General features: G+C 42.1%; 1 protein-coding gene across 1 annotated transcript in view; it reads right to left on the bottom strand.

Annotated features, from left to right (window-relative positions):
* The window catches only part of LOC124712358 (coiled-coil domain-containing protein 96-like), a 189,823-nt gene that overhangs the window by 66,182 nt on the left and 109,726 nt on the right, over positions 1 to 13,915 (bottom strand). Inside the window, exon 7 of the mRNA XM_047242653.1 lies at positions 5,663 to 5,827. Coding sequence (XP_047098609.1) covers positions 5,663 to 5,827 — 165 coding nt within the window. The remainder of the gene's footprint in view (positions 1 to 5,662; positions 5,828 to 13,915) is intronic.

Below are 13,915 nucleotides of genomic sequence, written 5' to 3'. Positions count from 1 at the left end.
AAGCCACTGAATGGTCCTGGATATTTTCTCACAGGGCAGTCTCTGAGAATATGTTGTACGGTTTGTTCTTGTGGCCCACAGTCGCAGGCTGAAAATTTCGGAGTTCACACATGTGCACTTGTGCAGCTGTACACCTGGTGTGACCAGTGCTTATCCTGTTCCGTCTTGTCCACCCAGTTCTGTTCAAATCACACCCTGGTAGACTGGCAGATGGAGCTTTAAAACCTTGATGTTTTATTGTTGCATCAATCCATCTCTAGCATCACTCTTCTTTATTGTCAAGCTATTTCTTGTTTCTTCCGTTACACCACAGTAGAGAGCGTGATCTTTAGCAGTGTGGAGGAGGGTAATTTAAGACTGTATGAAATGGAACATCTTTGGTATAGTTGGAGTGAAGCAGCTTCCTCTATTCTTCATTGGTTGCTTCTTGGCGTTGCATTTCAGGTGGTGCAATGTTACCAACGGTGTGCAGATAAGGTATGTGTGTGGATTTTAGTGCATACTTAATAATTCTCATTGATTGATTCAAACGGATGTCTATTTTCATTGTATGAGCTCTGACTTGCCATACCAAGGCACAGTAATCAGCTATTGGGTATACTAGTGTCAAAGTTGCAGCGCCTGGAGTGGATGCATGAGCACATTTGGATGTGCCAAATTGTCTCATTATGATGTTATTTCGGCTGTTTAGCTTTGAGCTACTTTTTTCCAAGTGTATGTTATATATCAAAGACAGATACAGTGAGGCATGAAGGTATTTAGAATGGAAATTATGTCTAATCCTCTGTTGACAAAAGTTTACATTGTGCTATAGGTTTTCAATTCTGTTGTTTAGGTTGAATGTGCAGACTTCTGTCTTGGGTGCATTTGCCTGGAGTCTCCATGCTTTTTAATATGTGTTGAGATTTTCTCAACTCCCTATACAATATATTTTCTACTTCATGATGTGTGCTGGTTTGTATTGCTATGGCTAGGTCATCGGGGTAGCAAAACGTTTTCCAACACGTGTTTAGTATGTCACTGGTATACAGGTTGAAGAATAAGAGTGCTAGAACTGATCCTTGAGGAAGCCCATTTTTACAGTAAATGGCTTACTCTGGTTTTGTTCAAAGTCAACCTTGAAGTAACGATTGGTTAACGTGTTTCCCATAAGTGTCATCAGTTTCTTACTTGAGACATGCCTTTTGGGGTTCAGCAGTAGGTAACATAGCCATATCGTTAGACTTTAGTTCTATTAGACATAACACTATTAAACCTACACAGCTGATTGCCCAATGTACCTAAAATTACATGAAAAATTTAGACTGAAGGTTATTGCGTTAAGCCACAGATAGAATATTTATTTACTTATTTACTTATTTAACCTGATCAGATTAGGGCCATCAGGCCCTCTCTCACGTCGGACCAGTGTTCCACACATGCAGCATTTCACACATCAGAGTTACATCATGACCATAGTTTAAATGAGAAAATTAGCTTACTCTAGTGACAATATGAATAAAGAGTAGTGACTAAGACCTAATAAAGTAAATGCGGAAGTATTTTTACAACATGTGCTATACATACAGATTACGATAAAAGCAATAATAATAACAGTAAAAAAATCAAATAATAATGACAAACATGAGAAGGATTGGCAATAGTAATGAAGGTTTGTGCAGATGTACATAATATCTTGGTGTGTAAAGTAGATGTTTACTAGTATAGTGAGTTTTGGGTAAGGGAGATTTAAGGAGGGGGAAAGAGGGAAGTAATGAGGTGAAGTGCATTCATGTACAGAGGAAGGCATTACTGTTGCTTAAGTAGATACGTCATTAACTGTTTTTTGAAGCCGGACATGTTTTTAAGTTCTCTCACATAACGAGGGAGGTTAATCCAGAGTCGGGTTTCCGCTACTGTAAAGGACTTGGAGAAGGTGACTAAGCGCTGCAGTGGAATGAAGAGGATTTTATTATAATGGGAACGTGTGTTTCTGTCATGTTGTTCTGACATGAACGTTAGGTATGAGGAGAGATACGAGGGACGGTGTACATTTATAAGGCAGTAGATGAGACAGAGTCTATGGAAATCTCTGCGTTTGTCTGCACGCAGCCAGGACAATTTTGCATATGCTGGTGAAATGTGATCAAAAAGTCGAACGTCACAGATATATCGGACGCAGGCATTCATGACCAGTTCTAGATGTCGGGAATTTTCCTGAGAGAGGCCTTGTAGGATAATATCGCTGTAGTCAATGATTGGGAGTATAAGCGTTTGTACGAATATCTTTTTCAGATCGAAAGGGAAGAGTTTTTTATATTTTTGTAGGACATGAAGGGAAGCTGATGCTTTTTTGCACACTGCAGTTACGCGCTCTGTCCAATTTAGATTTTCATCTATTATTACTCCCAAACTCTTTGCCTAGGGAGAGAAGTTAATATTTGTTCCATTTAGGATAAGAGGTGGTACGGATTCCCGATGTTTTGGGCTAATGAGGTTAGAGTGACCAACAACTACTGCTTAGGTTTTAGACGGATTTAGTTTTAGACCTATGTCCTGTGCCCATTTTGACAGTGCATCGAGGTCAGTATTGAAATTTTCAATAGCTTTCTTGCAATTGCTTGGTTTCGCACTTAGATACAACTGAAGGTCATCAGCATACATATGGTATTTGCAATAGGTCAGAACCGATGACACATCATTGACATACAGAGAGAAGAGTATAGGACCTAATACTGAGCCTTGGAGAACGCCTGACACTACCTGCCGCCATTGTGATTTTATATTCCCAGACAGGACGCATTGCTGACGAGACGTCATGTATGAGCGAAACCACTGCACTGCACTTGGTGAGAAATTTAGACCGCTAAGTTTGGCCAGTAAGATGTCGAAGTCGACAGTATCAAATGCTTTGCTGAAATCTAACAAGCAAATGATAGTCGCTTCTTGTCTGTCCATGGCAAGTTTCAGGTCATCTGTCACCTTTATCAGAGCGGATGTTGTGCTTCGATGTTTACGGAAACCTGATTGGTATTCGTTTAGTAGGTTGTTAGTAGTTAGGTATTGGTGAGCTGGTCATGAACTATATATTCTAAGGCCTTTGATAGTGCAGGAAGAAGGCAGATGGGGCGGTAGTCAGAGGGTGCTGTGGCGATGTCCTTTTTAGGCAGTGGCTTGATTTGTCCTGAATATGAAACAATTCTTCCACAGTAGTGGGTTATTGATCCTATAGTGTTTCATAAGTAGTTTCTAGATGAGAAGTGTCCTCATCAACTGCTTCTCATCATGTTCCACAAATAAATAGTTTTGAAAAGCAGCCAACAAGAAACAATTTATGATGATGGCTGCATCTTACAACTACTGTTTTGTGTACTAACATTTGTTAACAATCCCAGCTACAGAACAGCATGATTGGTTTGAGAAATCTTTAGCAGTGTGTTGACTTACAGGTTGGATTGCTATTGTTTCAATACTTTCAATCAATATTGACCTATGGCATAAACATTCTGGGCAAGGCAACTAAGGCCAAAATTATCAATTCTATAGCGCTGCACAGTAACAGTACTGTATACAGTTGTTAACCGAATATCTTCCAGTAGCCTTTTGGAGACTACAGAATCTTATATTTGCGTAGCAATACATATAGTCCCTAATAATATACACTACTGGTCATTAAAATTGCAACACCAAGAAGAAATGCAGATGATAAACGGGTATTCATTGGACAAATATATTATACTAGAACTGACATGTGATTACATTTTCATGCAATTTAGGTGCATATATCCTGAGAAATCAGTACCCAGGACAACCACCTCTGGCCATAGTAACGGCCTTGATACGCTTCGGCATTGAGTCAAACAGAGCTTGGATGGCGTATACAGATACAGCTGCCCATGCAGCTTCAACACGATACCACAGTTCATCAAGAGTAGTGACTGGCGTATTGTGATGAGCCAATTGCCCGGCCACCATTGACCAGACGTTTTCAATTGGTGACAGATCTGGAGAATGTGCTGGTCACGACAGCAGTCGAACATTTTCTGTTTCTAGAAAGGTCCGTACAGGACCTGCAACGTTCGGTCGTGCATTATCCGGCTGAAATGTAGGGTTTCGCAGGGATCGAATGAAGGGTAAAGCCACGGGTTCTAACACATCTGAAATATAGCGTACACTGTTCAACGTGCCGTCAATGGGAGCAAGAGGTGGCCGAGACGTGTAACCAGTGGCACCCCATACCATCACGCCGGGTGATACGATAGTATGGCGATGACGGATACACGCTTCCAATGTGCGTTCACCGCGATGTCGCCAAACATGGATGCGACCATCATGATGCTGTAAACAGAACCTCGATTCATCCGAAAAAATGACGTTTTGCCATTCGTGCATCCAGGTTCGTTGTTGAGTACACCATCGCAGGCGCTGCTGTCTGTGACGCAGCGTCAAGGATAACCGCAGCCATAGTCTCCGAACTGATAGTCCATGCTGCTGCAAACGTCGTCGAACGGTTCGTGCAGATGGTTGTTGTCTTGCAAACGTCCCCATCTGCTGGCTCAGGGATCGAGACGTGGCTGCACGAATCGTTGCAGCCATGCGGATAAGATGCCTGTCATCTCGACTGCTAGTGATACGAGGCCGTTGGAATCCAGCACGGCGTTCCGTATTACCCTCCTGAACCCACCGATTCCATTTTCTGATAACAGTCACTGGATCTCGATACGATAAACCACAATCGCGGTCGGCTACAATCCAACCTTTATCAAAGTCGGAAACGTGATGGTACGCATTTCTCTTCCTTACACTGAGACATCACAACAACGTTTCACCAGGCAACGCCGGTCAACTGCTGTTTGTGTATGAGAAATCGGTTGGAAACTTTCCTCATGTCAGCACGTTGTAGGTGTCGCCACCGGCGCCAACCTTGTGTGAATGCTCTGGGAAGCTACTCATCTGCATATCACAGCATCTTCTTCCTGTCGGTTAAATTTCGCGGCTGTAGCACGTCATCTTCGTGGTGTAGCAATTTTAATGGCTAGTAGTGTATGTTGCTAATAAGAAGAGTGAATTTTTGGATGAATTGTGCAAATCTTAACCACAGTTTTTGGAGCGGAAATAAATTATATACATCTTGTCTAGGGTTTGGTACGCAGTTTTTTTAATCTGGTGAAAAAGTCTATAAGAGATTGCTGATAGACATCAGACAGAAAACTGGAAGTCCTCAGACAAAGTATAACATTACCTTATTTGCCACTCCTTTTATACCTTATCAGAACATCGTGAACCAGTGATTTACATTCCATTCAACTTTAATGGTCACATTGAAAAGGTTTCAAATTTTGCCAGCACATTGTCAGCTGAAAGCGTTCCGTGTAAAGTTTCGACTTTTTTATGTTTTAGATGTAAGCAGTAGTCTATGAGCAGCTACCATAATTGTCAGTGTGACTATCACCAATCATAATTTGTTGTTAGTGTTCTTTACAAAGTAGATTGTAGTGATTGCGTCTGTAATTTCACGAATAACTTATTCCTTTAACAAATCTGGAGGTTCTGTTTCATAACAAGTCTTAAACACTGAATGAATGAATGACTTCAGACGTTAATCACAGTGTTTGCCTCTTCAGGTTGGTAATATCGTTGCGAGAGTCAACAACTTTTTTATTGTGTGGTGTGGTAGACCTACCTGCCGACGCACAAGCGGTGCCCGCAGCTTGGACATGGCCTTTTCCTGCAGCACCTGCAGCTGTGCCTCCTTCTCTGAGACCAGTCGGCGCGCAGTGCTCAGGCGCAGCCGCAGCTCCTCCTCCACTTCGCTACAGTGAAGCTCAGCCTCCAGCTGACACCGCACCTGTGCCCACAGCTTAGTCAGTCTACAGTTGACATAAAAAGCCGTAGATAGCGTATTTTTAAGTTTTCAGTCGAGCTGACGATTCCATCTAGACCTCGGGCAGAGGTAGTAGCCAGTCGTCTGGCGTGTTGTAATTGTACCGGCTCCAGTCAGGTTCTGTCTCTAATGTGGCTGGATTCTAAGGAATGCTCACCAATGAAAATAATGCGTGGCTCTCTGACGTCCCCAAATTATTTCAGCAGTTTAAAATCCTTGAACTTCATGCAGTCTGCCTTGCGTTCCGTATACCATGTCCACACCTATCGGCATCCTGCACCAGCTGGTTAAGTTCCGACTCCTCCTCCAACACCTCCAATATCTTCATCATTCCCATCTCTCATACAACACCAATCCCCAACACACCACTGTATCCCTTAGCCTTAAGAATCCAAATGGCTGTAAGCAATATGGGACTTGACATCTGAGGTCAACAGTCCCCTAGACTTAGAACTACTTAAAGCTAACTAGCCTAAGGACATCACACACATCCATGCCCGAGGCAGGATTCGAACCTGTGACCGTAGCAGCAGCGCGGTTCTGGACTGAAGCGCCTAGAAGCGCTCGGCCACAGCGGCCGGCCCTTAAGAATCTAAGCACCCCATATCCGTTCCCATACTAACTTCCACCACAACCTCTCCTTCTCCACCCCAGTTCATGAAGTCATTGTTAACATCTACCCAACATAGCAGTCAGAACCTGACTGGTGTCACCGCCAGACACCACACTTGCTAGGTGGTAGCCTTTAAATCGGCCGCGGTCCGTTAGTATACGTCGGACCCGCGTGTCGCCACTATCAGTGATTGCAGACCGAGCGCCGCCACATGGCATGTCTAGAGAGACTTCCTAGCACTCGCCCAGTTGTACAACCGACTTTGCTAGCGATGGTTCACTGACAAAATACGCTCTCATTTGCCGAGACGATAGTTAGCATAGCCTTCAGCTACGTCATTTGCTACGACCTAGCAAGGCGCTATTAACAGTTACTATTGATGCTGTAAAACATGTACCGTCAACACCGATGTTCACTATTTGTGGATTAAAGATAAGTATTCCACAGCTACGTCCTTTTTTGCTAGTCTCATTTCCTTGACCTGTTCCAGACCTCACGCCAGCCTGCGTGAGCTAAAACGCGTGCCTTTCGGCTTCCTCTCATAGTGGGTTGGCTCTCTTGCCAATCCACAACATATTCTACTCCAAATGACGACTGACGACTCTGCCCTAATCTTTCCCTCAATAACAGCAACTCCACCCACCTTCTATCACCTACATCCCGTCTCATAACCCTGTACAAAACTTACCATTCTTTCGCAAATCACTTCATCTCCAGAGCCATCCGCATCGAAATCACTCACATAGGTAATGTTACTATTCGCTAAGCGACTATCAGCCTTACAGGTTTTGAAGATATTTGTGCATTTTATTTAAATCAAATACTAAATTTTGGTAATAATATCGCTGTCATTCTCCCCCTTTCTTTCGAAACCCCTGCAGAGGACAAAGCAAAAACAAAATTTAATGAACAAATGCACTTAAAACCACAGCTACATACGGATAACGGTTAGGTCAATCACTGATATCCTGTGCACTAAATGGAATCGCCAACTTGTGCAGAAAGCTGTAAACCTATCATCAGTCAATCACGCTGAGAAAATTTTAGAAATTATTTTTCAGGAATGATATTACAATATGACGTCAGATCTTAACACAACAGATGCTGAAATCACCACAGAGTGTAAGACGTCATTGTTGGAAATTTTATCACATTGAAGAATGAAGGATAACTACAGCTGCCAGGACATTCCACTGCGAAACTCTACTATGAGGTGACAGAAGTCATAGGATAACGAATACATACATTCAGATGGTGGTAGTTTTGCCTACACAAGGTATAAAAAGGCAATGCATTGGCACTCAGGTGATTCCAGTGAAAAGATTTCCGACGTGTTTATCACCGCACGACGTGAATTAATGGAATTTGAACGCGGAGCAGCAGTAGGAGCTAGGCACATGGGACAGTCCATTTCAGAAATCGTTAGGAAATCCAGTAACACCGAGATCCACAGTATCAATACCAAATTTCAGGCAGTGCTGACAGACAAACAAAACTGCGTGAAGTAAGCGCAGAAATTAAACTGAGGCGTACGACGGACATATCCGTTAAGTCAATGCGGCGAAATGGGCTATGGCAGCAGACAAGCGACGCAAGTGTCTTCACTAACAGCACGTCATCGTCTGCAGTGCATCTCCTGGGCTCTCGACCACATGGGTTGGAGCCTAGACGACTGGGAAACCATGGTCTAGTGAGATGAGTCTCTTTTTCAGTTGGTAAGAGCTAATGGTAGGATTCGAGTGTGGGGCAGACAGTATGAAACCATGGGCCCAAGTTATCAATAACGCACTGTGCAAGCCTGTGGTGGCCCCATAATGGTGTGGGCTGTGTTTACATAGAGTTGACTGGATCCCTTTGCCCAACTGAACCGATCATTGATTGGAAATGGTTATGTTCCGCTACGTGGAGACCTTTTGCAGCCAATAATGGACTTCATGTTCCCAAACAACGATGGACGGATTTTTCGTGAATGACAATACGGCATGTCATATGGCCACAATTGTTCACGATTGGTTTGAAGAACGTTCTGGACAGTTCGAGCGAATAACTTGGTACCCCTGACATTAATCCCATTGAACATTTATGCGACATAATCGACAGGCCACTGCAGATGACTCCCAACGACTTGTTGAGTCCATGCCGCATAGACTTGGTGCACTATGCCGGTCAAAAGGAGTTCCGACAAACCATTAGGAGGTATCCTACGACTTTTTGTCACCTCAGTATAGGAGCTGGACAGTCTCTACTCTGTATTATGATACTACTCATATTCCTCTATCCGACTCGTTCCCGAAAATACTACGTACCCGCACACTGCCTTTTGTTAATTTGACAATTGTATTTACTTTATGGTACTCATAAACAGCAATACAATTAAAAAATAATCATACCAATAGGAAAATTAAGGCTATATCAAAAATAGCCCCCCCATGAACCATGGACCTTGCCGTTGGTGGGGAGGCTTGCGTGCCTCAGCGGTACAGATGGCCGTACCGTAGGTGCAACCACAACGGAGGGGTATCTGTTGAGAGGCCAGACAAACATGTGGTTCCTGAAGAGGGGCAGCGGCCTTTTCAGTAGTTGCAGGGGTAACAGTCTGGATGATTGACTGATCTGGCCTTGTAACATTAACCAAAACGACCTTGCTGTGCTGGTACTGCGAACGGCTGAAAGCAAGGGGAAACTACAGCCGTAATTTTTCCCGAGGCCATGCAGCTTTACTGTATGATTAAATGATGATGGCGTCCTCTTGGGTAAAATATTCCGGAGGTAAAATAGTCCCCCATTCGGATCTCCGGGCGGGCACTACTCAAGAGGACGTCGTTATCAGGAGAAAGAAAACTGGCGTTCTACGGATCGGAGCGTGGAATGTCAGATCCCTTAATCGGGCAGGTAGGTTAGAAAATTTAAAAAGGGAAATGGATAGGTTAAAGTTAGATATAGTGGGAATTAGTGAAGTTCGGTGGCAGGAGGAACAAGACTTTTGGTCAGGTGATTACAGGGTTATAAATACAAAATCAAATAGGGGTAATGCAGGAATAGGTTTAATAATGAATAAAAAAATAGGAGTGCGGGTTAGCTACTACAAACAGCATAGTGAACACATTATTGTGGCCAAGATAGACACAAAGCCCATGCCTACTACAGTAGTACAAGTTTATATGCCAACTAGCTCTGCAGATGATGAAGAAATAGATGAAATGTATGACGAGATAAAAGAAATTAGTCAGGTAGTGAAGGGAGACGAAAATTTAATAGTCATGGGTGACTGGAATTCGTCAGTAGGAAAAGGGAAAGAAGGAAACATAGTAGGTGAATATGGATTGGGGGGAAGAAATGAAAGAGGAAACCACCTTGTAGAATTTTGCACAGAGCATAACTTAATCATACCTAACACTTGGTTCAAGAATCATAAAAGAAGGTTGTATATCTGGAAGAATCCTGGAGATACTAAAAGGTATCAGATAGATTATATAATGGTAAGACAGAGATTTAGGAACCAGGTTTTAAATTGCAAGACATTTCCAGGGGCAGATGTGGATTCTGACCACAATCTATTGGTTATGAACTGCAGATTGAAACTGAAGAAACTGCAAAAAGGTGAGAATCTAAGGAGATGGGACCTGGATAAACTGGAAGAACCAGAGGTTGTAGAGAGTTTCAGGGAGAGCATAAGGGAACAATTGACAGGAATGGGGGAAAGAAATACAGTAGAAGAATGGGTAGCTCTGAGAGATGAAGTAGTGAAGGCAGCAGACTATCAAGTAGGTAAAAAGGCGAGGGCTAATAGAAATCCTTGGGTAACAGAAGAAATATTGAATTTAATTGATGAAAGGAGAAAATATAAAAATGCAGTAAATGAAGCAGGCAAAAAGGAATACAAACGTCTCAAAAATGAGATCGACAGGAAGTGCAAAATGGCTAAGCAGGGATGGCTAGAGGACAGATGTAAGGATGTAGAGGCTTGTCTCACTAGGGGTAAGATAGATACTGCCTACAGGAAAATTAAAGAGACCTTTGGAGAGAAGAGAACCACTTGTATGAATATCAAGAGCTCAGATGGCAACCCAGTTCTAAGCAAAGAAGGGAAGGCAGAAAGGTGGAAGGAGTATATAGAGGGTTTATACAAGGGCGATGTACTTGAGGACAATATTATGGAAATGGAAGAGGATGTAGATGAAGACGAAATGGGAGATAAGATACTGCGTGAAGAGTTTGACAGAGCACTCAAAGACCTGAGTCGAAACAAGGCCCCGGGAGTAGACAACATTCCATTAGAACAACTGACGGCCTTGGGAGAGCCAGTCCTGACGAAACTCTACCATCTGGTGAGCAAGATGTATGAGACAGGCGAAATACCCTCAGACTTCAAGAAGAATATAATAATTCCAATCCCAAAGAAAGTAGGTGTTGACAGATGTGAAAATTACCGAACTATCAGTTTAATAAGTCACAACTGCAAAATACTAACGCGAATTCTTTACAGACGAATGGAAAAACTGGTAGATGTCGACCTCGGGGAAGATCAGTTTGGATTCCGTAGAAATGTTGGAACAAGTGAGGCAATACTAACCTTACGACTTATCTTAGAAGAAAGATTAAGAAAAGGCAAACCTACGTTTCTAGCATTTGTAGACTTAGAGAAAGCTTTTGACAATGTTGACTGGAATACTCTCTTTCAAATTCTGAAGGTGGCAGGTATAAAATACAGGGAGCGAAACGCTATTTACAATTTGTACAGAAATCAGATGGCAGTTATAAGAGGCGAGGGGCATGAAAGGGAAGCAGTGGTTGGGAAAGGAGTGAGACAAGGTTGTAGCCTCTCCCCGATGTTATTCAATCTGTATATTGAGCAAGCAGTAAAGGAAACAAAAGAAAAATTCGGAGTAGGTATTAAAATTCATGGAGAAGAAGTAAAAACTTTGAGGTTCGCCGATGACATTGTAATTCTGTCAGAGACAGCAAAGGACTTGGAAGAGCAGTTGAACGGAATGGACAGTATCTTGAAAGGAGGATATAAGATGAACATCAACAAAAGCAAAACGAGGATAATGGAATGTAGTCAAATTAAATCGGGTGATGCTGAGGGAATTAGATTAGCAAATGAGACACTTAAAGTAGTAAAGGAGTTTTGCTATTTAGGGAGTAAAATAACTGATGATGGTCGAAGTAGAGCGGAAATAAAATGTAGACTGGCAATAGCAAGGAAATCGTTTCTGAAGAAGAGAAATTTGTTAACATCGAATATAGATTTAAGTGTCAGGAAGTCGTTTCTGAAAGTATTTGTATGGAGTGTAGCCATGTATGGAAGTGAAACATGGACGATAACTAGTTTGGACAAGAAGAGAATAGAAGCTTTCGAAATGTGGTGCTACAGAAGAATGCTGAAGATAAGGTGGGTAGATCACGTAACTAATGAGGAGGTATTGATTAGGATTGGGGAGAAGAGAAGTTTGTGGCACAGCTTGACTAGAAGAAGGGATCGGTTGGTAGGACATGTTTTGAGGCATCAAGGGATCACAAATTTAGCATTGGAGGGCAGCATGGAGGGTAAAAATCGTAGAGGGAGACCAAGAGATGGATACACTAAGCAGATTCAGAAGGATGTAGGTTACAGTAGGTACTGGGAGATGAAGAGGCTTGCACAGAATAGAGTAGCATGGAGAGCTGCATCAAACCAGTCTCAGGACTGAAGACCACAACAACGACAACAACAACAACATCAAAAATAGACTCGAAAGTACATGCTGCAGACAAACTAACAGAATTATGCCGTTGGCTAGTTTATCGTGTCGTACGTTGGGCCTTGCTATTGTTCCACAGCCCATCACACGCCTTACGTGCACACCACTTCTGATTGCTCTACTATGTTGGCCCATTGACGGTATTGTCAATGGCAGCGTCAGATCGACAAGTATATTGAATTTCTACACAGTTAACCATACCTGAGTTCCAGTTGATGTACCAATAGCTAGCTGAACGAAGGCAGCGGACAGTTTAATATCCAGTCTATAATGGCGTCATTTGAGATACAACATTAGTTCAGAGTGTACTAGGATAAGGGAAGGGAATCGTAGCATGTTGGCATAAATGCTATGACACATGACTTAAGCCATATTCCACAAAAAAAAAAAAATTAAATCGTGCGCGCGCGCGTATTCTTACTACTTCTGTTTGCGTGAGCTACTTACTGGGTATGCTGTATTTTATGAGGATTGTTCAGTACCTAAAACTAAAGCCGAAAATTGTAGTCTCGTACATACATATGAAAAGTCTTTTAGGTGCTTTGATGTTCCTTCAGCACATGTGTCCAGTTTCGAACAATTCCGACAGAGGGCAGAACTGTAGTGAATCATCAAAATGGCGTGTATGCAAGGCACTCTTCGTAACTGAATTCTTGGTTGTGGAAAAAAACCCTGGCGAACATTCATAAGCGTATGTGCAGACTATATGGTAATGATGCCGTTGACAGGAGTAACGTTGGATGATGGTAAACAGATTCAAAACATCAGGAAATGCTCCATGATCCGTCACATACGAGACGTTTTGTCAGAGCCACTGCACGCGACATGGTGAATCCATCTGTCGGTTTCTACTAACAGGAATTACATGCTCTTACACAACACTGGCGTAAGGCCTTAGAACACGCTGGAAGTTATGTAAATAAGTACAACATGTAAATGAAATGTTGGCTGATATTGATACCAAATTCTAACCCTAAAATAAAGGTTCTTAAAAAAACTATAGGCATTGTTTATTGAACGAGCCTTGTAATTTTCATCTAATGCACAGAATATAGATGCAACTCCTTTTCTTCTACTTATCTAACCTAATCTACTTATTTACAAATGGCTAGTCTCAGTTAAACACTTTGCCCAAGCTTCTGCTACTTTCCTAACTGAAACGCTTTTACACCAAATTATATTCCGAGTGAAACACAGAGAAGGCTAATCTTATGAAAAACGGATGCACTACTTTCATAGAGAAGAGTGGAAAGCACACTGTGAAATACACAGTCCCATTTATTACACACTTCTGGAAAAAAATAGTATATCTGGAGAGACGACGTCGATTTCGGCCCGATAATGGCACATGCCACTTACGGACGGCGGTTATCACTGGAACAAACGGTTTTCGGTTTAGTTCAACGCCCATTTAACCTGGCTGTTACAACTTCTCAAAATAATCGCTTTCTGAAATAGCCGATTTTCGGTTAGTTTATTTCTATTATTTCCTGTAATAAACGTAAAAATCGAACAAAGACCGAAACTTTTTGGTTCTCTCAATTTCATGATACATAGAATCAAAATATTAAATTAAATAGTTAATTGGAAGGAACTATAGTCCGTCCACTATTCGCTGTTATTCTCGAAAAGTGATAAGTGGTTGAATACTACAGAAAATCACCAGTATTCTCATATTGATTCTAATTTTTGAAA

The sequence above is a fragment of the Schistocerca piceifrons genome, chromosome 8 (assembly GCF_021461385.2).
Source record: "Schistocerca piceifrons isolate TAMUIC-IGC-003096 chromosome 8, iqSchPice1.1, whole genome shotgun sequence".
Lineage (NCBI taxonomy): Eukaryota > Metazoa > Arthropoda > Insecta > Orthoptera > Acrididae > Schistocerca > Schistocerca piceifrons.
Note: the sequence above shows the minus strand (reverse complement) of the source record. Positions and strands in the feature narration are given on the sequence as shown.